General features: G+C 36.2%; 1 protein-coding gene across 8 annotated transcripts in view; it reads right to left on the bottom strand.

The window, feature by feature from the left end:
• Positions 1–26,560, bottom strand: part of MCMDC2 (minichromosome maintenance domain containing 2) — a 41,451-nt gene that overhangs the window by 2,250 nt on the left and 12,641 nt on the right. For 3 of the 8 annotated variants that reach the window (XM_082433641.1, XM_082433644.1, XM_082433642.1), the window contains 6 exons: positions 25,296–25,533; positions 19,128–19,333; positions 12,704–12,870; positions 12,036–12,215; positions 9,061–9,203; positions 5,351–5,460 (listed from right to left, as the gene is read on the bottom strand). In XM_082433641.1, coding sequence (XP_082289767.1) covers positions 5,351–5,460; positions 9,061–9,203; positions 12,036–12,215; positions 12,704–12,870; positions 19,128–19,333; positions 25,296–25,533 — 1,044 coding nt within the window. Of the gene's footprint in view, positions 1–5,336; positions 5,474–9,060; positions 9,204–12,035; positions 12,216–12,703; positions 12,871–19,127; positions 19,334–25,295; positions 25,534–26,560 lie in introns of those variants that run through there. The other 5 variants (XM_082433643.1, XM_082433645.1, XR_014255637.1 and 2 more) reach the window with 5 other exon arrangements.

The following is a 26,560-nucleotide window of genomic DNA, read 5'->3' as shown; positions in this document are numbered from 1 at the left end:
TAACCTTGCGTATATATTTAAATGATTTTTGAAAAGGGTGTCAAGACCATTCAATGGGAAAAGATGGTCTTTCCAACAAATGGTGCTGTGAAAGTGATATCCATGTGCAAAAGAATGAAGTTGGTTCCTTACCTTACATCATAAAAATTAATTCAGTGAATCAAAGACCTACATGTAAGAACTAAGACTATAAAACTCTTAGAAAAACACACTGGGGAAATGCTTTATGACATTGAATTTGGCAATGTTTTCTATGATATAACACCAAAAGCACAGGCAATGAAAGAAAATAGATAAAATAGGCCACATCAAAATTAACAACTTTTGTGCATCAAAAGTTAAAATCAACAAGTGAAAAGGCAACTCACAGAATGGGAGAAAATATTTGCAAGCCATGTATCAGATAGGGGGTCTACAATTGAACAAGAAAACAGCCTGAATAAAAAATGGGCAAAAGACTTGAATAGACATTTCACCAAAGAAGATATACAAATGGCCAATAAGTACATGAAAAGATACTCAACATCAGTAATCATTAGAAAAATGCAGATGAAAACCACAATGAGATACCACCTCACACCAGTAAGAATGGCTACTATCAAAACCAAAATAAAACAGAAGAAAGTAACATGTCTTGGCAAGGATGTGGAGAAATTGGAACCCTTGTGCACTGTTAGTGGAAATGTAAAATGGTGCAACCCCTAAGGAAAACAGTATGGCAGTTCATCAGAAAATTAAACAGAATTACAGATCCTGCAGTTTGGCTTCTGGGTATATACCCAAAAGAGTTGAAAGCAAGGTCTCAAAGAGATATTTGCACACTCATGTTCATTAGCAGCATTATTCACAATAGCCAAAGGCAGAAGCAACCTAAGTGTCCATTGATGGGTGAAGAGATTAACAAAATGTGGTATATATATGGACAACGGAATATTATTCAATCTTAGAAAGGAAGTTCTAATGCATGCTACAACGTGGATGAACCTTAAGGACATTATACTATGTGAAATCAGCCAGACAAAATAGGACAAACATATGATTCCACTTAGATGAGGTACCTAGAGAAGTCAAGTCCAGACAGATAGAAAGTAGAATAGTGCTTGCCAGGAGCTGGGGGACGGGGAGAATAGAGAATTATTGTTTAATGGGTATGGAGTTTCAGTTTGGGAAAATGAAAAGGTTATGGAGTTGGTGTGAATGTCCCTTACACCACTAAACTGTACACTTAAAAATGGTTAAGAAGGTAAATTTTATGTATATTTTACCACAATTGAAAAAACAAAACAAAACAAAACCTTTGACTACTATTGCAGAAGTTAAGCTCTTAAATTCTATTTCATTGATTCACTGAATGAGTACCTAAATGTAACTGGCTGGGAGTACAACTGCTGGCCAAGCAGACAGTGCCTACCTTCCTAGAGCTGTCTGTCATTAGTAAACACAAGCAGCCTCAGACTTCCGTGACTGCTCCCTGTACTGCTTTACCTTACCTGAAACCTTGCTGTCCCTTGAGAACACTGCTTTCCTTGCGGCTCTCAAACACCCCACATACCTTAGTGTCACAAGAAAGAGTCAGTGCCTAAATTGCTGCACATTTGCGGCTTCCAGACCATTCTTTCCTCTTGTTAAAAATCTTTCTTCCTTTGATGCCCAGTGCCACCTGGGCTTTATCACCCTTTCCCCTTGCACAGTGAAGTCAACAATCAGCTCTCAATACTTGGCTCACAATCTTCCTCTGTTCCCTAATACCTGCCATTCAGTGATTTCCATGTGAATGACCCATTTAGGCCAATCTTCAAGTGTCCTGACCTTTTCCCTCTACCTCCACCACACGTTCCCAGAGTCAGAGGAAACTAATATCTCCAGAAACTTACTTCAAAACCATGAGTTCAAATGTCCCTCTTCTCTATGCTACCTCCTATGCTTCCAGGTCTTCTATCTCAGAGACCTCCAATCTGCTTCCTTCAATTCACTTCCCTCTTTTAACCAATTTGAGTCCTTCCCTTGCCAGTCCCCCCACTCCCTTGCCCCCCTGCAACGCTCTGCCACACTCATCTATCAAAACCTCAACTCTGCATGAACCCGACCATTTACCTTGTGCCTGCATTCATGCTGCTAGGCAGAAAAACACATAATTGGCATTGCTTGGTTTCACTTTAAATGAATCACAGAAACCTGAGATGGGCAGTTGCACTGCCTGACAACCCTGTTGAGTTTCTCTAACACATTTGCTCTTCTTCCCCCCCCCCACCCAACCCCACCCGCAATGACTATTACATTCCATTCTTTTCTCCTCAAACTTTTCATTTTTAGCTGATGACCCTGTTGACCTTGTGTAGAGTAAAAGACCAAATCTACAGACCTACCTGATTCTGTGTCCATTGTTTTCCCTCCTATAAAATGAAGTGATTCTTCTATAAGAGGCCTTTACCTTCACATGTGTTCTGGATCCCATCCCCTCTCACCTTTTTAAGGACTTTACGCCTTTGATCTTCCCCTCTTTCTGTAGTTTCATTAATTTACTTTCTACTGCACATCATATGAGCTATTATCTTCTATCTTAAAAAAAAAAATCCCTTCCTGGACCACACATCCTTCTCCAGCTAATACCCTATTTCTTTCCTCATCTTCATAGTCAAACATCTCAAAGTTGTCTATGTGTGCTGTCTCCATATCTTCACTTCCTACCCCACCCGAATCCCCACTCCATTGAAATAGCTCTAATCACGACCACCTACAACCTCTAGATGGCCAAATCTAATCTTATTCAAACTCTCAACACATGATACAGTTGACCACTCCACTCCTTTCTTGAAACACTCTCTTTCTTGGTTTCTATAATACAACTGCTTCTCGGTCTCATTTGTTAGTTTCTCCTCCTCAACTCTATTTCTAAATATTGGAATTCTTCAAAGGCAGTCCTGGGGTTCTCTGTATAGTCTTTCTCTCTATGATTTCATCCATTCCATGGCTTTGAGTACCATCTCTGTGCTGACGATCCCTAAATTATATTTCTAGGTTAGAACTCTCTTCTAAACTCCAGATTATTATATCTGTCTATTGATATCTCTGTAGGATGTCTCAAACTTATATATATAATTTGATCCCCGCCCCAGCCCAAACCTTTTTCTGTTTCTTCCTAGTCTTGGTAAATGGCACCATGATCCACTCAGTTGCTCAAGGCAGAAACCTGGGAGCTTTCCTTAATTCTTCCCTCTCCCCACTGCCCAACTCCTAAATCTAGTTCATAAACGCAACTATTGGTTTTTGCATCCAAGAAAAATGTCCCTGAGTAGGGATTATTTTCCTGCTATGTTTAAAGTAAAATTTAAGGAGCTCTTAACATTGCTTTGCTTCAGACTTGAAAAAGAATATACCTAACTGAAACTTATTATGAAAACAAAAAGTAACTAAAGGAAAAAAAACTTCATACAGTTTTATTTCCCTCAACAAAAGCTTTCTTATATGCTTCAAGAAAGTCTTGACAAAATAGTTATCAAGTGAAAATAGCCATATTCAGTCACAGGAGTCCTTAATATTATAACACCACAGTTTCTAAATTCAAAGACACACATTTTTTGTCTTCTTACTGAAATCTAGTTGTATCTTAACAATTTTGATGGTGATAGCATGTCACAGTAAAATTGGCAGCATTTTTTCTTCATGGTATGTAAAATAATGTCTTAGATTTTATCAAGTATATTTTAAAATATAGAATAAGAAGGTAAAGATAAAGCAAGTTAAAAACAAAAATACATATCCTTCTTATTTAATATTGGTTGGGAACAAGCGATTTTCTCTTTTGGTAGGTAAAACTAATTCAGGATGATAATTAACCTTTTCTGGGGGTTATGAAACTCTAAGACATACTTCAAAAATCTTATGATTGGGGGAAAGTGGCAGGGGTGGTGGTGGTGGGATGAACTGGGAGATTGGGATTGACATGTATACACTAATATGTGTAAAATGGATAACTAAAAAGAACCTGCTGTATAAAAAAAAAATTTAATTAAAAAAAAACCAAACTTATGATTCCTCTCCCTAAGCAAAAAGGTAGAAAGCACATGCATATACAAATTTACATATAATTTAGGGATTCACAAGCCCCTAGGACTCTCTCAGTATCCATGGATCCTAGGTTAAGAATTCTTTATTTAGATAATTATAGAACAAAGTTCTAATGTTCTAATGGATCTCTGTGAAAAGTTATTACAATATAAATTGAATTTGAAGCAAATTTAAACACTAAACATATACACACAGGAAAGTCAGTGTTAATACATCCTTTCACTCCCAGGGCTGGAACTGAAAATTAATAAAGTAAAAATCTCACTAAAATAGAGTCGGGAGGCCAGAAGGGGGAGCTCTCATGCATGTACCTCTCAACATCAATACAGATCTCAAGAGGAAGAGACATACCCTGCATCTCCAGCAGGAAGTGACACTACTTTACTACCACCAGCAGGAGGAAGAAAGATTTTCTCCTTGCCTGGCAATAGCGCCCCTAGAGACTGTCACAACGCAGCCAATGAAAAGCCACTATACTTGGAACTCCCAGTTTCCTCCAATGGACTTTCTGTTATAACAACCCTCCCAACTCCACTTCTCCTCTGTAGAAGAGTTTCTTCTTTGCTTTACCAGACTTGCATGTGATTTACCATAGTTGCAATGTCCTGAATTGCAATTCTTTCCTGTTCCTGAATAAAACTGTTTTGCTGATAAAATAACTGGCTGTTTTATTGTTTTAGGTTAGCAGAACCAAAGTTTGGTTTAAAGGATGGTATATCTCATCAAAATTAATGTCTCATATAATTCAAAAAGAACTTTGTGAGGATAATTCTCTTTACTCTTACCTTTAAGAGCCCCTTTATGTTTTTATTAGCAAAACCATGATAAGCTCCTTTGATTTCAAATAATTAAATGCTACAGTCACAGTATTATAACTAGCAATTCAGAGAAGGTGGTGATGCAGGATGATCACATTTTCTTTGGTTATGTGTCTAACTCCAGTCTGGGGGATTGCTTGACAATTAAATGTTGCATGCTATTTTAAAAGGAAGATAAATTTTAAATCATTTCATGTGTCATGCTTTTTTTTCAGAATTCTCTAAGCAATGCAAAAGTTCAAGCATAGAAACAATCATGCACAATTAGGAACTTGATATCAGATAATGATACTACCTGTAAATAATTACTAAATGTTTAAATTCAAACAGGACTTACCTGGTAGAAATTTATTATTCTTTAAAATATTGTTTAAAATATATGTAACATCTTAATTTAACAGATTAAGAATCTTCAAGTTTAAATATAATTATTTGTAGTTATCATTAATAACTTAATAGATTACCATATTTCAATGTTAGAGATGTTTCAAATAATAAGGCTGCAATAAGTACATCTTCTTTAAGCACTTTATTCCTTAGGTTCAGTCGAGCATGGGCTTCAGATAGGGAAACTCTAAAAAAGAAAACTGATGCCAATCAAAATATGTTGATATTATAAAGATAATATATATTTTGGCAGGAACAAACCAAGATATGTGTGAGCATAAGCCACACCTTTAGTTTAGTTTCTTTTCAAAGCATTTTTTCCTACCAAGTTGAATAGACTATTCCAGAACAAGGAAGTATCCTGACTTATTATCAAAGAATTGGTTTCTATCCTGGCTTTTATTTATTATTCTACACCCCGCCCTCCCCAAGTTCTGTTCAGTTAAATACACAATTGGAAAAATTAACCTAACTAAATATCTCTTATAGACACATCCTTCGTGTTTTCTCCCAGTTCTTAATCCATTTGAAGTCCTCATAGAATCTTGAAATTTCAGTGTTGGAAGAGATTTTAGAGAGCAAATTTCAAATCCCATCATGTAACTGAATTTTCTCTACAACATCCCAGGCTACTTATTATTCGGTCCCTTTTGAACTTCACCTAGGATTCACTAGGAATCATGAGGCAATCCATTCCTTTATTTTTTATTTTTAAGCTAGCTTTAATGTACTTGAATGATTGCTGGATGTGGGAATCAGAAAACCTGGGTTATGTCTCTAGAATTTACTAGCTGTGTGAGTTTGTATGAATCATTTAACTTCTGAGATTTTTTGAAGCTCTGCTATAAAGTGGGGATAATAATAATTAATAGGGTTATTGTGATTTCAAATAAGGTATTTGAAAATTTTGGGACTCACCCACAAAGATTATATAAATGTAAGCTGAAATTGGTTTCACTGCAATGTATACCAACTGGTCCCTGTTTTGTCTTCTGGGATTACAAAACAAGTCTAATACTTCTTAAATGTGACAGCTCTTCAAATATTCAAAGACAACTTTTCTAGTTGCTCCATGCTTTATTTTCTCCAAAATAAATATTCCTAGTTCTTTTTTTTTGGTGCGGGGGCTGCACCACGCGGCATATGGAATCTTGGTTCCCCCAACCCGGGATGGAACCCGTGCCCCCTGCTTTGGAAGCGCAGAGTCATAACCACTGGACCGCCAGGGAAGTTCCTCCTAGTTCTTTTAATATGTCATGTGACATAATTTTCAAGCCCCTTGTCATCTTGGCTATTCTCCTTGTGACCAGATTTGGTTAATATTCCTTTTCAGTACAGCGCTACAGGTGTGATTTGATCAGCAGGGTAGAGGTGGGGCAGAATTAGCATTTTCTCACTCTTGATACTATGTTCTATTACTACAACCCCAAATCACAGTATTATTTACAGCCATATTACATTGCCTACTCATATTATATGTAAAATAATGAAATCTCAAATCTTCTTCATATTAAGCCAGATCACCCCTTTCCAATGTATTCAAACTTATACCAGGGAGGTTGGGACCTAATTAAAGACATTACAGGGACTTCCCTGGTGGTCCAGTGGTTAAGACTCCACGCTCCCAATGCAGGGGGTCCGGGTTCAATCCCTGGTCGGGGAACTAAGGTCCCACATACCAAACTAAGCCTGCATGCCTCAACTACTGAGCCCGCATGCTCCAGAGCCTGTGAACCGCAACTAGAGAAGCCCGCACGCTGCAACAAACACACAGCACAGCCAAAATTAAAAAAAAAAAAAAAAAGACATTACATTTTTTCCTATTAATTTTCTTCTTGCTAGACTAAAATCATAATTTGAGCCTGTGAAGATCTCTCCAGAGTTGTTTATTTACAAATTTGATTATCATGTTCCTGATGTCCTCACCTAAGCTTCTTCTAAAATTGTTGACCAGGAGAGAATATGAATATAGCCTTTCAGGGAAAGAAAAGAGCATTGTTCAGCTCCACTTCTCTAGAAAAGCAAGGCTGGTGTTATTAGGTACCTGTCTACAGAAGGAGGAGAAAAAGTCAAGGTTTATGACTCCTCTGAGTACTGCTTCATTTACTTTGCTATTTCATAAAACCCATCTCCATCTCTAATGTTTATTTCTAAAATAGGAAAAAGTAGAGTTGTCATGTTAAAATTAACTCTGCTTTATTCTTGGATCAGTAGAGTCAAATGTAAACTGAGACTATGTGAGTTTAAATAAAAAATATCTTTTTACTACAGAGAAAAAGCATTATGAGAAAATAGGACTTTCAAACCTTTTAAGGTTTGAGTATTGAATATTTGAAATATTACTTCAGAAAATGGAAAGCATTATACAATTCTGTTTATCATTTTAAAACATCACAGTTAATTTCTTCTTTGCCCTATCTTTAGCAATTTTTTAGCTCTATGAAGATAAATATACAGTTGAAGAAATTAACTAAACATATTTATCGCTCATAGTCCTATACTTGTCATAGCCTATCAGTCCTTCATTTATCTTATTTTGTATTGCAGTCATAAAAAGGTATTTATTTATTTATTTAATGGATTATTTTACCCCTGGTCCTACTTCATAATTTGGTTGAGATTATACGTTAACCTATATTAAATGAAGTAATGGTCTATCAACAGGGGACTGTTTAAATTATGGTACAGCCATATCACAACAGAGTAAAACTGCAATGCAGCTATTAAAACAGAATGAGGTAATTCTTTATGCACTGATAGTATGACATCATGATATGTATACCTGCATGATTCCATTTGGGCAAAAAGAGAATATCTATCCATATAGGTATATACAGATTTATACATTATAAAAATATTTTTATATAATATATTTAAATAACATATTCATCTAAAATATATAACATAGTCAAATAAAATATGTGTTTGATATACTTCACATATTTAAATTACATATTTGTATATGCTAGTATTTGAATGAATAATATCCGAAAGGATACACAAAAACTCTTATCAGTGATTATCTCTAGGGAGTGGAATAGTAATAGGTAGGGTTAGCAGGGCACTCTACTCATTATTTTAGACTTTTCTTTCAGTACGTCTGTACTTTACTTTTACAATAAAAATTAGTTTAAAAAAAACCTTTCAAGGAACAATAATACATGAGTTTACAAAAGTATTTAAAAGTACAAGAACAGGGGACTTCCCTGGTGGTGCAGTGGTTAAGACTCCGAGCTCTCAATGCAGGGGACACCAGCTTGATCCCTGGTGAGGGAACTAGGTCCCATATGCATGCCACAACTAAGGAGCCCACGAGCTGCAACTAAGGAGCCTGCCTGCCACAGCTAAAACCTGGTGCAACCAAATAAATAAAATTAAAATAAATTTAAAAATTTAAGAAGTGTTACAGATGTTAACACTTAAAAAAAAAAGAGTACAAGGAACAATATACTTAATTTTTTTTCTAGGTTCAACTACAAAATATCTAGAATGTAAACAGCCCCATTTTAAAAAATAGTCATTTTCACTTGAATACAGTGCATTTTTCTCAGACATATCTGACACAGGGTATCCAATAAAAATTAATTTAGTGAAAACAAACTGTTGGAGGTTCAAATTATGTAATACTACAACAGAAGGAATTATTGTCACCTTAAATTCTTTTGGAACAAGGTATATTATAAGCCAACCAACCAGCAATCAAACAAACAAATAAAAAAAACAAGTGAGACAGTTAATAAAACACATCATTTAAAGGTCAATAATGGTTTTAAAACTGAATACCTACAAATATTTTAATGCAGATGCTGACAGCTTTGATCCACATATAGAATCTGTTCTGATTCTGCGACTTGCTAGGTAATAGCCATGAATCATTCTTTCTGCCTCCAAGCTGAATTCGACATTCAAATTCTTTGCAAAAGCAAGCAGCTAGATTGAAAGTGTGAAAATTTAAGAGATTCAAACTTTATTATAGAGCTTATATTACAAAAATCCAAAGTATATTGTCATTTTTTTTAAAGTTTGCATATTTTATTTACAGCAAAATTGATTAAATATCTGCGGCCATCCCAAAGTCATTGAGCACTTTAAATCATAGTCTTATAAAGAATATCACAGTTTACCCAGAATAATCTCTTCCTCCCTTTTAGTACAGAAATATTCTGTGCAATGTACTTGAATGACTATCAGATCTTTGCTTCCAGTGGAACAAAGGCTCACTTACAGCCTTTTAGTGGGAGACAGCTTCCCTCAGAATCTCATTTCCCTTTGAATAGCCTTAATTCTCTGACAGTTTATTTCCATAAGACTATCTCTCATTGGCCCTAGAGCTGCATGCCCTCCTTCCTTCCCTTCCTTTTAAAGAACACAACCAAACACTAACAATGTACTGTGTTAACTACTATGAAGGTAGGTCTTAGAGATTCAGTAAAATTTTGGGTAGAGAATAAGTCTTCAACTTAATGATTATCACTGTTTTCTCTGAGGTTTGTGCTTTTTTCTTTCTGAGTGATTCCTAGTCCTTATTCTATGACATCATTTCCAGACTTTTCACCATCTGTTGTTTTCTGGTTTGTCAAGTCATAGAACCAAGAGAAAAAATCACCTGTAATAAAAAGTTGCTATTAATTATTATATCTATATTTTATAAATTTTTATTTAGTTTTGGCTGCGTTGGGTCTTTGTTGCTGCGCGCGGGCTTTCTCTAGTTGCAGAGAGTGGAGGCTACTCTTCCTTGCGGTGTGCAGGCTTCTCATTGCGGTGGCTTCTCTTGTTGTGGAGCATGGGCTCTAGGTGTGTGGACTTCAGTAGTTGTGGTACACGGGCTCAGTAGTTGTGGCTCATGGGCTCTAGAGCACAGGCTCAGTAGTTGTAGCGCACGGGCTTAGTTGCTCCGCGGCATGTGGGATCTTCCCGGACCAGGGCTCAAACCCATGTTCCCTGCATTGGCAGGCGGATTCTTAACCACTGCACCACCAGGTAAGTCCCAATATCTATATTTTAAATATAACCTTTTAAAAAGATCTGGATATGTCCTGGGTTGGATATGTCCTGTCTTCTTTATTCTCCTTATACTCCACAATTCCCTCCAGGCCTTCAGAACTGGATAGTAATACTATTAATAACATTGGTAGCTCTCTCTAGATTTTATGCTATGGGGTCACAGTGATACGCCACCTATATCCCCTTTCAGTAAAGGACCCGTTGTCCCTGCTACTGAGAGTGTAGCACTGGGAGTTAGCATTAGCCTCCAGTTGTCAACTTCTGCAAGAACTGCCTACCTCGATGACTCCATAATACAATTTTTGCTCCAGTCAGGCAGGTTTTCTCACAGTTTTCCATTTATACTCATCTCTACTTTTATGTCTTTGCTCCTATTTTTATTTTTTGAATGCCCATCCTTCCTATCATCTAAGTCGTATCTTTTCTTAAGGCCCAACTAAAATCTCACGGCCTCCTGAAGTCTTCCTAACTCTTGCATTCTACTTGATCTTTTCCTTTCTGAATTCATGAAATACTTATAGTCAGCACCACCCAGCTTAGCACTTGAGTTGTCCCTTAATTGTTTCATATCTCAATTAAATAATAAACTATTTAAGGAAGAAAAATGTACATTTCTTAGAGAATATAAAAGAACAGAAAGAGGCTCATCTATATAAAGTATTCAGTAAATGCCTGACTAATAAATCCATAGATTTTTTTTGTTTGTCTTTCAGGGAAAAACTGGGCAAAAATTTCTCCAGGTCATTAGCGTGTCTATATTATTTAGTATCCCAATTCCTAGAGACTACTTTTTTTTATATACTAAAACAATCAAAAAGACCTTATTTTATCATAAATATTATTCTTTTTCTGTTCTAATTTATGTGAATAAATTATGCTTATATTTCATTTTTAAATCCACCTCACCTTTCAACCTTTTATCCATGCAATTTGGGCTACAAGGAAGGCAGGTATGAACAAAAAATGTAATGACCCATGGATTCCCATTCCCCAGTATTCCATGCCTTTTAGCTATCCTACACAGATACCTTAACTCTACTGTGGACAGATTTCTGAATAGTTAGTATTAAAAGGGCTTCACCTGTAAATACCTGACTACCTTTAATAGCTATGACAGGCATTACTAAATTTGCATCATCTACTCTCAGATTATCTGAACATACCACACGTGTTTTCAGGTCAGGACATTAAAATAAATGGGTTTGTGAGTCATGAGGATATCCCCTATAGTCAGAACTCTGCAGGCATTCATGTAAAGTTTCCCTTTCAATAGTCTGTAAAATGTAGAAAGCTGTATACTTATAAAGCCTCTCAACATAATGTTTTATAGAAATATTCTATTTTGAATCTTTTCATGGAAATGCTTTAAGCTATGATGATTTGGTCAGTGGTTCAAAGAATAAACTCAACGTTTTAATATCTATGTCCTTATAGTTTTTTAAAAATATTTATTTATTTATTTATTTTGGCTGCACCGGGTTTTAGTTGCAGCATGCATGTGGGATCTAATTCCCCGACCAGGGATCGAACCCGGGCCCCCTGCACTGGGAGCATGGAGTCTTACCCATTGGATGGCCAGGGAAGTCCCTATGTCCTTACAGTTTCTAGTTTAATTATAAACCTAAATTTTTTCTATACAATGTCCTTAAAATGCTTAAAAGCTGGAAGCAAATCGGAATAAAAGAATTCTAAATAAGGAAAACTAAATGTTCAAAGGCAGTTTTATTTACATTGAGAAACATTAGCACATACTTTTACCTTTTCAAAATCTTCAGTTGTGAACTGTTTAGAAGCTACATAAAGCAGCCCTTCAGGATCAATGGCTTTCTTTAAAGTATGTTGCACAGTAGGAAGAAGTGGGTGGCAAGGAGATGATTCATTGCAGTTAATCAATAATCCAAATGCCTCTACGAGATTAGCTGGAATCAAACTGCAATCCTACATCAAACAAAAATGTAAAAGGCAAATATTAAACACTGGCATTTTCATAAACACTTCAAATTAAGTATTATTTAAACTATTAGTAGAATTATATTATTATAATATTAAATTATAAAACTATAATTGTAATAATTATTTTATTATTTGTTATTATTATTTAAAGTGATTCCCAAATAACATGGGAACTTTGTGATAACAAATTTTTCTAAAATGCTTTTTACTGATTATCTTCTTACACACTATTCATTAAAGCCTCTCCCACTACCTATTCAAATAATAATTTCTAGTGAGCAGACACCTGCTTTGCATGACTAAAAAATGAAAATTTTCAAACAACTGTGTCATTATTTAGTTCTAGCCCAATTAAGTATAGAAATTAAGCACAGAAATAATAATAAAACATTAAGAACAATAAAAACATTAAGATTAAAATCTGTGACTAAATTCCCTGAACACTCTAACAATAAAATACACATATACTTTACCATCTGACCAATTAGAGTATTGGTTTTCTGTATATTTCTTCTTGAAGATGAATCCATATCAACAAAAGACCAAAAACTGCACTGAACTGGAAAAGTCATTTGTTGGTCCATATCATCCCCAAACTTCTTTCCTGAGATGTATACTGTGATGCTTCTACTTTCCACAGCTAAGTCAAAAGACATTATCCATTTGTTATTTAAGTTCACTTTGGTCTATATGTCTATAAATTAATAAATATTATTATACAGAATTTTACAGTCTAAATTTTGGATAGTAAAGACACAAGTAAATTTGATTGTTATGCAAGATATGGCTAAATTAGAGGATCTGCCATAAAAAAGAAGAAGGCAAGGAAAACATTTGAATGTTTATGTGTCCCCTGACGATGAGTATCATCAGTCCAAAGCATGTAGCCAGAATCGTGAATTGGGAGGAATAGGCAGAGGGTAAGGAGACTGGTCATATAGTGCAGGTAGTGCAGGCTTACAAGGGAGGCTGAAATTAAACAATGTTCTCTTTTTTTTTTTCTTTTGGCTGCGTCATGCGGCATGTGGGACCTTAATTCCCCGACCAGGGATCGAACCCACGCCCCCTGAATTGGGAGCGTGGAGTCTTAACTACTGGACTGCCAGGGAAGTCCCCAACAATGTTCTTTTATGTGCCAAAAAAAAAAATAATAGAAAGTGGGCCATCTAAGTAGGAGTGACTAGGAGAAAATATATCTCAAATTCAACATGTGAGAAACCAAATTCATCATTTCTCCTCCTCAAATGGCTCTTGTGCATTACTCACAATTAGGAGAATCACCATTGATCCACTTAAAACCCAAACAAAAAATGTGGAAACATCCCATTCTCCTTTCTATCCTCCCCTCATCCCTTATAAGCATTCAATCTATGGATTCAATTCTATTCCTAGGATGCTATCTCCCAAATATTTCTCAAATTAGTCTTCTCTCCATTCACGATAAGAGTTTTTTGTATGCATGTTTATTTTTCTTTTGGATCATAAGGTAAATATATATTTAACTATATAGAAACTGCCAGAGCAGTTTGCAAAATGGTTGTACTATTCTATACTCTCATCAACAATATATGAGAATTCCAACTTCTCTACATCCTTGATAACATCTGTTGTTGTTGGTCTTTTTAATTTTTGTCATTCTAGTAGCCAGGGCCAGTCACATAATTTGTAAGGTCCAATGTAAAATGAAAATATGGGCCTCTTATTCAAAAAGCAGGGGAAAATGCTGTTTTTTATATAAAGCTTTTTCTTTTAAAAATATTTTATTACTTATAAAATGTTAATAGGGGTGATGTGGAGAGATTAGAACGCTTGTGCATTACTGGTGGGAATGTAAAATGGTGTGGCCACTATGGAAAGCAGTTTGGTGGCTCCTCATAAAGTTAAACATAGAATTACCACATGATCCAGCAATTCCACTTATAGGTATATATGCAAAAGAGTTGAAAGCAGGGACTTAAACAGATACTTTTACACCAATGTTCATAGCAGCATTATTCACAATAGCCAAAAGGTAGAAACAACCCAAGGGTCCATTAACAGATGAATGATTTTTTAAGTGATTATATATATATATAAAATCACTTATATATATTGGAATATTATTCAGCCATAAAAAGGAATGAGATTCTGTGCAGAGGCAAATTCATAGAGACAGAAAGTCAAATAGAGATTCCCAGGGGCTAGAGATAGGGGGGGAATAGAGAGTTATTGTTTAATGAGTACAGACTTTCTGTTAGGGATTATGAAAAAGTTCTAGAAATGGATAGTGGTGATGATTGTGTAACATTGTGAATGTACTTAATGCCACTGAACTGTACATTGGAAAATGGTTAAAATGGTCAATTTTACATTGTGTATTTTATCAATATTTAAAAAAAAAAAGGAATGAAGTGATACGTGCTACAACATGGATGAACCTCAAAAACATTATGCTAAGTGAAAGAAGCCAGTAATAAAAGACCACAAATTGTATGATTCCATTTATATGAAATGTCCAGAATAGGCAAATCCATAGAGACAGAAAGCAGATTAGGTTTCTGGGAACTCTGGGGAGAGGGAGCATGGGGGGTGACTGCTAATGAGTACGGGGTTTCCTTTGGGGTAATGAAAATGTTCTGAAAGTATAACAGATAGTGGTGATGGTTGTACAACTCTGTGAATATTCAAAAAGCCACTGAACTGTACATTTTAGGTGGGTGAATTTTATGGTGTGCAAATTATATTTCAATAAAGCTATTACCAGAAAATGTAATAGAAGTAGCTGTCAGTCTAATACTAAAATTTTAAATTATTGACATGAATTTTACCATTTATCTTCATATTGTACAATTCCAGTCTTAAATACAAATATTTGAGCATTTAACTCATATGCAACATCATTAGTATTTTGTAGGACGTATTAATACATGTTTATATATTATTGTTCTTATCAGAACAGGGGAAATATTTTTATTTTGCACAAAACTGTTTTTAATTTGTTTCTTGATATGCACACATTTCACCAGCACTCTCTACTGATGAGTAAGGAAGGACTGAAAGGAAAAGGAACAACAGGTTGCCCTATCTTTCCCTTCCCTCCTATATTATCATTTTCAATATAAGAGGTTGGCAAATACAGGGAAGTAACCAAGTAAGAAAGGATATGATGGGGTTCCTTGGTCATTTGTGTTTCTTAGAACGCCACTGCCTATTACAGAAGCAAGTCTGATTCAAATGGAAAGCTTGGCCTCCTTGGGGCTATCAGCTCCCCATCTCACTCAGCAGAAGATGTTTTGAAAAGGAACATAGGCACTGAATTGCAGTGTAGTCACAATGCATGAGAGTCCAGCGAGAATCAAACTGATTACAAATTAAGTGTGTGAACAAGCCTCATAGTGATCGCAAATGCTATTTGAAATAGGGCAGCAAGGCATGGTGGACACATGCATGGATGTATCTCCTCTGCTCACGTTCAAGCTCCACTGTCTTCCTTACAAAACAACTTCAAAGATAAAATCATTAAAATTTTCTTTTTATAATTTTTTTAAAATTTACTTATTTATTTATTTTTGACTGCATTGGGTCTTCACTGCTGTGCGCGGGCTTTCTCTAGTTGCGGCGAGCGGGGGCTACTCTTCAGTGCGGTGCACAGGCTTCTCATTGTGGTGGTTTCTCTTGTTGCAGAGCACAGGCTCTAGGCGTGCGGGCTTCAGCAGTTGTGGCTCATGGGCTCTAGAGCGCAGGCTCAGTAGTTGTGACGCACGGGCTTAGTTGCTATGCGGCATGTGGGATCTTCCTGGACCAGGGCTCCAACCTGTGTCCCCTGCATTGGCAGGCGGATTCTTAACCATTGAGCCCTCAGGGAAGCCCTAAAATCATTAAAAATTTGAAGATGGTGACAGTAGAGTTTTAACCAAGTGCCAGGCTCTTCTAGGGGGAACTATACTTGTTCCCCGCCCATGAAGCAGCACCTGCTAGTATGTGTAAGTATTGGTATCTCATTGTGGTTTTTATTTTCATTTCCCCAATATCCAACTAATGATATTAAGCACTCTTTCATGCACTTATTTGTCATTTTGTATACATTCCTTTGTGAAGTCACTATCTAAGTCTTTTGACCATTTTTTTGCTGGGTTCTTTGTGTGTATGTGTTGAAGAATGTTTGATTTACAATGTTGTGTTAATTTCTGCTGTACAGAAATATATATATAAATATACATTCTTTTTTATATTCTTTTCCATTATGGTTTATCAGAGATATTGAATATAGCTCCCTGTGCTATACAGTAGGATAATTTATCCATTCTATACATACTAGTTTGCATCTGCTAACCCCAAACTCCCACTCCATCCCTCCCTACCTCCCTCGGCAACCACAAGTCTGTTCTCTATGTCTATGAGTCTGTTTCTGTTGTGTAGGTAAGTTCATTTGTGTCATACTTTAGATTCCACATATAAATGATATCATATGATATTTGTCTTTCTCTGTCTGCCTTACTTCCCTTAGTATGCCAATCTGTAGGTCCATCCATGTTGCTGCAAATGGCATTATTTCATTCTTTTTTATGGCTGAGTAGTATTGACAAAGTACATCTTCTTTATCCATTCATCCGTCAATGGGCATTTAGGCTGTTTCCATGTCTTGGCTATTGTAAATAGTGCTGCTATGAACATAGGGGCGCAAATATCTTTTTGAATTATAATTTTGTCTGGATATATGCCAGGAGTGGGATTGCTGGATCATATGGCAACTCTATTTTTAGTTTTTTGAGGAACCTCCATACTGTTTTCCATAGTGGCTGCACCAACTTACATTCCCACCAACTCTGTAGGAGGGTTCCCTTTTTTCCACACCCTCTCCAGCATTTGTTATTTGTAGACTTTTTAATGATGGCCATTATGACTGGTGTGAGGTAGTATCTCATTGTAGTTTTGATTTGCATTTCTCTAATAATTAGTGATGTTGAGCATCTTTCCATGTGCCTGTTGGCCATCTGTATGTCTTCTTTGGAGAAATGTCTATTGAGGTCTTCAGCCCATTTTTTGATTGGATTGTTTGTTTTTTTGTTGTTGAGTTGTATGAGCTGTTTGTATACTTTGGAGATTAAGCCTTGTCAGTCACATCCTTTGCAAATATTTTCTCCCATTCTGTAGGCTGTCTGGTTCTTTGTTTTTGAAATTACTGACTTGTAAGAATTGTTTCTATGTTCTAGGTATATGTCCTATGTCAAATATATGTATTGCAATTATTTTCTTTTTCTTTGCTTGCCTATTCACTTTTTAAATGGCCTTTTTGATGTGTATAACTTTTTAGTTTTGATCAAGTCCAATTCATCAATTATTTTCTGTTTATTGCTTTCTGGGTTTTGTCTAAAAAATCTTTGCCTACACTAAGGTCATGAAGATTTCCCATGTTTTCTTCTAGTAGCTTTATAATTTTAGTTTTTACATTTAGGTTTATGATCCATCTTTAATTAATTATTGTGTACAATTGTGAGGTATGAGCCAATATTAATTTTTTCCATATATATAGCCAGATGTTCCACCATCATTTGTTGAAAAAACTTACCTTTGTCCATTTTCTTGCTTTGATGCTGTGGTCAAAAATCAAGTAAGCATATTAGCGTGGGTCTATTTCTGCATTCTCTTGTAGGGAGAGGCAATATGCTATGTGCCCTGCATATTGCTGCACATTCTTGCTGGTATGCCAAGAGTGTAAGGCCCTAACTTCTCTTGGCCCGATACTTATCTGTCCATATCCTTGTTAGTTATAAATCTGGCCCAAGCAGCATTATCCTAATACTAAAACCAGACAAAAGATATTATAAGAAAACTACAGGGGCTTCCCTGATGGCGCAGTGGTTGAGAATCTGCCTGCCAATGCAGGGGACACGGGTTCGAGCCCTGATCTGGGAAGATCCCACATGCCGTGGAAAAACTAGGCCTGTGAGCCACAACTACTGAGCCTGCGCGTCTGGAGCCTGTGCTCCGCAACAAGAGAGGTCGCAATAGTGAGAGGCCCGCGCATCGCGATGAAGAGTGGCCCCCGCTTGCCGCAACTAGAGAAAGCCCTCGCACAGAAACGAAGACCCAACACAGCCAAAAATAAATAATAAATAAATAATAAATAAATTAAAAGAAAAAAAAAAACCTATGTAACAAAATTAAAAAAAAAAAAAAGGCCCACACACCAGAGCTTATAAAAAAAAAAAAAGAAAACTACAGACCAATATCTCTTGTGAATATACAGGCAAAAATCCTCAACAACATAATAGCAAATCAAGTCCAACAATGTATAAAAAGAATTATACACCACAGCCAGGTAGGGTTTATGTTAGGTATGCAAAGCTGGTTCAACATCTGAAAATCAATTAATGTAATCCATAATATCAACAGGCTACAGAAGAAAAATCACATTATCATATCAATAGGTGTAGAAAAAGCATTTGATGAAATTCAGCACCAATTCATTATTAAAAAACTCTTAGTAGATTAAGAATAGAGGGGAATTCCTTCAACTTGCAAGAGAACTTCTACAAAAAAACCTACAGCTAACATCATACTCAATGGTGAGAAACGTGAAACTTTCCTATTAAGATCAGGAGCAAGACAAGATCAGGATGTTCCTTCTCACCACTGTTTTTCAACATCATATTGGAAGTCCTAGCTAATGCAATAAGACAAGAAAACGAAATAAATCTGACCTAATACAAACTCATGTGTTAGCACAACTGATTTAATGTTGCACATTAAATTCCTCTGTTTTTACTTATAAAGGTAAAATGAGAAATGTCATTTAATATAATTTCTCTCTTCCTAAAATGTGTACAATACAATCTTAATTGTTAAGTAACCCCTTGACACTAATGAGACTATAAGTTAAACAGATGAAAATTAATTTGAAAAAATACTGTTTACCTGATTGAAGCTGTTCAAGTTTATCTTTCTTGTGTGAAGCCAAGTCTCCTATAAAGCAGATACCACCTTTAGCTAGCAAAGCACTGCCAGCTTGAATGCTAACTGCTCCAGTTCCATACTTATTCCTGGATAGAGTAGGAAAAATTTCAGTAGAGACTGGATGACGTATACCACGGGGCACAAGGTTTATACTAAAATTCAAAAGCCTAAGGGAAAAAATAAATTTCATTACTATTATTTAATATTTGATTTTCAGAAGTCATAATGCGTAATAGCTATACAATTAGATTTAATTTGATTCAATGTCTGTTGAGCACTAGTGCTATGGATAAAAACGTATATGTAGGACTTTCCTGGTGGTGCAGTGGTTAAGAATCTGCCTGCCAATGCAGGGGACACGGGTTTGAGCCCTGGTCCGGGAGGATCCCACATGCCGCAGAGCAACTAAGCCCGTGCGCCACAACTACTGATCCTGTGCTCTTGAGCCTGTGAGCCACAACTACTGAGCCCGCATGCCACAACTACTGAAGCCCACACGCCTAGAGCCTGTGCTCCGCAACAAGAGAAGCCACCGCAATGAGAAGCCCGTGCACCGCAATGAAGAGTAGCCCTCGCTCACTGCAACGAAGAGTAGCCCTCGAGAAGCCCGTGCACCGCAACTAGAGAAAGCCCACATGCAGCAACAAAGACCTAGTGCAGCAAAAAATAAATTAATTAATTAATTTAAAAAAAAAAGAATTTGTCTTTGCTATGTATTGTCTCAGGTTATTAACAATATATATATATATATATATGAGTCTTGGTCCTTGGAAAGGAACTTGGAAAGCTCACAGCCTAGAGAGATGTAGACAAAAAACTAAAACACGATGTGATAAGTACTAAAATAATGTCATGAGGACATCCATAAAAGATCATTATTTCCTCCTGGATGGAAGTCAGAGAAAGCTATAGAGAAATGACATTTGAACGGGGACTTCCTTTTTTTATGAATTGCTTTCTTTTGTTTATTCAAAATTTTTGCATTTAGGCTTGCCAATAGTTCATCATGACTACCCCTGCTACCTATGTATCAAGATAACTCTTTTTTTTTAAATTTTATTTATTTATTTATTTATTTATTTATGGCTGTGTTGAGTCTTCGTTTCTGTGTGAGGGCTTTCTCTAGTTGTGGCAAGTGGGGGCCACTCTTCATCACGGTGCACGGACCTCTCATTATCGCGGCCTCTCCTGTTGCGGAGCACAGGCTCCAGACGCGCAGGCTCAGTAATTGTGGCTCACGGGCCCAGCTGCTCCGCGGGATGTGGGATCTTCCCAGACCAGGGCTCGAACCCGTGTCCCCTGCATTGGCAGGCAGATTCTCAACCACTGCGCCACCAGGGAAGCCCAAGATAACTCTTGATACATCCGTTTGCTTTCTAATCTCTTTGCCAATTGCCTCACCCTCTTCATTTCTCAAACTTAAATTATAAGAAAGGAATATGATTATCTTAGCTTAGCTTTTAAATCCTTGCCACAGAAATCATAGCTTGCTGGTGCAATCTACTATGATGAGCAGAGATACGGTACAAAGAGGGTGAAGGAGTATCTCTTAAATGTGGATAGGCAGATGCTATAAAATGTCTAGTGTATGTGTCATTCCAAAGAATTTAGATGCTAATTTGAAGATATATAAAATGGGTGAGTAAGATTTAGAAAGAAAATTTGCAAGCCTATAGAGCAGTGGTTCTCAACCCTAGCTCACATTAACATCACCTGGGGAACCAACAGGCACATGAAAAGATGGTCAAATCACTACTCATCAGGGGAATGCAAATCAAAACCATGATGAGATATCACATCACACCTGTCAGAATGGCTGTTATCAAAAAGACAAAAAAACAACAAAAAACAACCCAAGCGTTGGCAAGAATGTGGAGAAAAGGGACTCCTTATGCACTGTTGGTGGGAATGTAAATTGTTGCAGCCACTGTGGAAAACAGTAAGGAGGTTCCTCAAAAAACTAAAAATAGAGTTACCATATGATCCAGCAATTCCACTTCTGGGTATTAATCCAAAGAAAGCAAAAACACTAATTAGAAAAGATATATGCTCCCCTATGTTCATTGCAGCATTATTTACAATAGCCAAGATATGGAAACAACCTAAGTGTCTATCAATAGATGAATTGATAAAGAAGATGTGGTAGATATATAATGGAATATTATTCAGCAATAAAAAGTATGAAATCTTGACATTTGTGACAACATGGATGGGCCTAGAGGGTATTATGCTAAGTAAAGTAAGTCAGATAGAAAAAGATAATTATTATACGATTTCACTTATATGTGGAATCTAAAAATAAACAACAAATGAACAAACAAAACAAGACAGAATAGATATAGAAAACAAACCTGTTGCTGCCAGAGGGGAGGGGGATTGGGAAAGCGAAATAAGTAAAAGGGATTAAGAGGTACAAACTTCTAGTTATAAAATAAATGTCACGAGGATGTAAGGTACAGCATAGAGAATATGGTCAATAATATTGTAATAACTTTGTTTGGTGACAGATGGTAACTAGACTTATTGTGGTGACCATTTTGAAATGTATATAAATATTGAATCACTATGATGTACATGAACATGATATTGCATGTCAATTATACTTTAACAAAAAAAAATTGCCTAGGTTTTTAAAAAAATTCTAATGCCAAGCCCCACCCCAAACGATGTAAATTAGAATCTCTAGGGGTGAACCACAGTCATAAATTTTTTTTTTTAATATTATCCCAGATGATTCTAACATGCAGTCAGTCTGAGAACCTAGTTATATAGAACAATGGGCCTCAAACTTGGCTAATCATTGGAATCAGCTGAGGAATTTTTTGAACTACTGATACAAGGTCACAGAGTAAAAGATCCAAATACAAAAATCAATTGTATCTCTATATACTCACAGCAAATATTTGAAAAATAAAATTAATAAAACACTACCATTTTTAATAGCATCAAAAATACCAAATACTTAGAAATCAACTTAAATTATGTGCATGACCTTTACAAAACACTGCTGAAAGAAATTAAGATTTAAATAAATGGAGATATATACCATATTCACAGATTGGAAGACTCAACATTGTTAAGATGTAAATTCTTCCCAAATTGATTTATAAGTTAAATGCAGTTCCATCAAAATCCTTAAAGGCTCTTTGGGGGTGATGGGGATGGAGGTTGATGTTAACATATAGATCCTAAACTTTATAAGAAAATGTAAACGACCTAAAATAGTGCAAACAAATCTTAAAAATGAAGAATAAAGTTGCACTACCTGATTCAAAACTTAATATAGAGCTACAATAATCAAGAATGTGAGGCATAATTATAGACATAAAGGTCAAAATAACAGAAAAGAACGTTTAAATAGATATATACCCAGTTCAATTTTACACCTAGTTTATAACCAGTTCAACTAATTTTCAACATTGGTAGCAAAGCAATTCAATGGGGAAAGGAAAGTCTTTTAAACAAATGGTATGGAAAAATTAGATAAATGCATAGGAAAAATATTAATCTTGGCTCCTACCTTGTATCATATACAAAAATTGACTTGTAATAGAAAACAGACCTAATGTAAAAACAAATACTTCTAGAAGAAAACATAAAAGAATATCTTCATGACCTTGGGGTAGACAAAGATTTCTTAAACAGAACCCAGAAAACACTAAACATAAAAGAAAATAATAACCTAAACTAAAAGGTCTGCTCAACAAAGATATCTTTAAGAAAAAAAAACTCAAGCTTTAGACTGGGAGAAAAATTTCATGATACATATGTGACAACAGATGTGCATCTGGAAGAGCCCCATTTAAAAGTGAGCAAAGGACTTGACACTTCAGAAAAGAAGATACATGAGTAGCTAATAAGCACATGAAAAAGAGCTTGAATCAGTAGTCATCAGGGAAATGCAACTTAGAACCGTAATGAGACACCATTTCACATGCCCTAGAATGGCTAAATTGAGAAAGACTGACCACACTGGTTGTTGGTGAGGATAGAAACAACTGGAACCTTAACTCATTGTTAGGAAGGTAAAATTGTACAACCACTTTGAAAAACTGTTTGGCAGTTTCTTATAAAGTTATATAAACCTACCTTATGACACAATAATTCCATTCCTAGGTATTTATCCAAGATAATGAAAACCTAGGTCTACAAAAAGACTTGAACAAGAGATATTTATAGCAGCCTTACTTATATAGTCAAAACATGCAAAACCCAGGGCTTCCCTGGTAGTGCAGTGGTTAAGAATCCGCCTGCCAATGCAGGGGACACGGGTTCAAGCCCTGGTCCAGGAAGATCCCACATGCCTTGGAGCAACTAAGCCCGTGCGCCACAACTACTGAGCCTGCACTCTGGAGCCTGTGAGCCACAACTACTGAGCCCACGGGCACAACTACTGGAGCCCATGCTCTGCAACAAGAGAGGCCACCGCAGTGAGAAGCCCGCGCACCGCAACTAAGAGTAGCCCCCGCTCGCTGCAACTAGAGAGAGCCCACGTGCAACAATGAAGACCCAAAACGCAGCCAAAAAAAAAACCCCACAAATCCATTCATTGATTCATTTGTCAAATATCAATTGATCATCTTCTGTGTGCCATGCCCTGTCCTAGGACTTTGCTTTAATAATTAAAAAAAAAAAAAACATGCAAAACCCAAATGTCCATCACTAGGAGAACAGATAAACAAATTCTGGTATATTCATATAATGGAACACTACTCACCAATAAAAACAATGAACTTCTGATACACACAACAGGGCCAATCTCAAAAACATGTTGAGCGAAAGAGGCTAGACCCAAAAGAGTGTGCACCGTATGATCCTAGTTATACGAAGTTCAAGAACAGGAAAATTAACCTATGGTGACAGAAATCACCCGTGGAGATAGGAACTAATTGGAAGAGAAAATGAAGGACCTTTCCAAGGTAAAGGAAAACGGAAATGTTCTATATCTTATTGAGGTGATGGCTATAGGAATGTATGCATCTGTCAAGACTCATCGAATTGTATACCTAAGATCTGATTACTTCACTTTATTTTTGTAAATTTTACCTAAAAAACAAAACAAAACACCAAATCTCTCATACAGCCCCAAATACCACAGGAAAAGGTTAATGACAAACAGAAAGAGAGACAAAGGCTTTAATTTACAAGAGGTATCACAAATCAGTAAGAAATAAACAACTTAATTTAAAAAATGGACAATGGTCAAGGAGTTCATAGAAAAATAATAAAAAGTGTTTAACAAATTCTAAATGATGCTAAAACTTACTTCTAGTTAAAGAAATGCAAATTAAAATAAAATACCACTTTCCATCCATCAAATGGCAAAATTTTAAAGTTTGATAATACCCAGTGTTGGTGAGGCTGTTAGGAAACAAATATTCTCATGCTCGTTAGTGTAAGATTAAATTGGTACAATCTGTAGCAGTTAGCACTATATTTACATTGTGATTTAATTTTAATTTTAGCAAAACATCATCTGTCCAATTAAGTTAGAGCTAATCTGAATTTTATTTTTTTAATTTAAAATTCATTCCATAAATTTGTTTTTGCTTTATACTTGCATACATGATTTTAATATATGAAGCTTATTCCTAGCTTTTTGAACATTTAAGTAACTTTTTAAAAAGGGTACTTGCTAGTGGGGAGCCCCAATATGCTGAGTAGAGGCTTACTCCAAGGTTAGAGTGACACCCCCAAAACAGTAATTTTGGCACTTTTAACAGGCTTATTTGGGCGCAGTGAATCAATATTATTGAATGGAATCTTGAAGAAAAAGAAGAAAACAGCTTGTTAGCTCTAGCGGGGAGATTATTTTGAAGTGAAAACAAAGTACAAAAGCAGAACACTGATCTAGGGAATGGGGGAAAAGGAAGCCTGCAAAGGAGGCATTTGTTTTAAAAGGTCTGAGTGGGGAAACAAGTTGAAACTTCGAGTGGTTAGATTCTCAAAATGTTGAAAGCAAATATCCCATTTCTGAATTCATGTTTTAAAAAGTTTTGAACTTCATTGATAAAAGTTTATTTAAATATTTATACTGCTCAGATAAATTCCAAATATTTGCCTTGTAATAATACTCATGGAAAAGATGTATGCAAATCTGTGACCAATTCATAATGTCATATATTTTACCTGTCTACGAGTAGAATATCACTTGTTATAATTAAAAGATCCAGGCAATCTTCCAGTTCCTTGTTACGGTCACTTGTCTGTACTAGACTCATCAACAAACAGAGCTTGAGCAAATTGTAAGTCCCAGGAGGAACAATTTGTGATGCAAAGATATTGGCAAGTATTGCTGTAAACTTCCAGTATGAGCTGGAAGTCAAAGAGAGGAGACAACTGAAATTGTCGCTAATTCCTGAAGGAACTGAAAGTAAATATTAACATATATGTTAAAAAAAGTTTTTTAAAACCAGAAAATGATATTATAGACATCTAATTCCATTTATCTAAAATATTATCAAATTGCAGTTCTTTTAATGATGCCACATTCAAATTATTACAATGATATTAAATTATGATTGGAGGTCACTCTGGTCTATCATTTCTATCCCAAGGAATGCAGTAAGAAGAAGCAGTCAACCTGTGTGCCCACATAGACTGGCTGTGGGTTGCAAGCAAATCTCTCATTTTTTCCTTTTAAGACCTATGTGAGCAAAGCCAGATCATGGGGCTCTTGTACTGCAGTGTTTGCTTCCACATATCTATGTTTGAAATATTATCACCTTTAGTGAGGTCTAAAAAGCAGAATGGGAAATACTTGATTATTGCTGTTAAAGGGGGAGATTTATACTCTGTGACTTCAACATATACTGTAACATTCTAGACCTTCTCCACTACCTTATTCTGCCCAACTCCTGAAAGAGATGAGTGATTTAATCCAGTTGGTCAGTTTGGGAGAAACAGCTGCGCACATGTAACCCAGTCCCTTTCTCCTTCCTCTTGGGCTGTCATCACAGGGCAATGATTTCTTCTACTCATCGATGCCCATGGACTAAGGGAGGCCTACATTAGTGTAGCTCTTGCCACATTTGGGTGGCTAAATCTGCCTAATTCTAGAGTTCAGCAGGAGAAAGCACACTTCACCTACATATATGTCATGTTCTGCCACCAAATCAGTAAATCTTAAAGCACTTCACAGCAGAAAATATTTTAAATATCTGTAAAATGCCTATTGTTCATTAGTACTTTCTTTCTTCAATATTTTTATTCTTTTAAGAAGTTTTTGGGGCTTCCCTGGTGGCGCAGTGGTTGAGAGTCTGCCTGCCAATGCAGGGGACACGGGTTCGAACCCTGGTCTGGGAAGATCCCACATGCCGCGGAGCAACTAGGCCCGTGAGCCACAATAACTGAGCCTGCGCGTCTGGAGCTTGTGCTCCGCACCAAGAGAGGCC

The sequence above is a fragment of the Balaenoptera physalus genome, assembly GCF_965194825.1.
Source record: "Balaenoptera physalus genome assembly, chromosome: 17".
In the NCBI taxonomy this organism is placed as follows: Eukaryota; Metazoa; Chordata; class Mammalia; order Artiodactyla; family Balaenopteridae; genus Balaenoptera; species Balaenoptera physalus.
The sequence above is the reverse complement of the archived record's forward strand: the minus strand, read 5'-3'. Positions and strand labels throughout refer to the sequence as shown.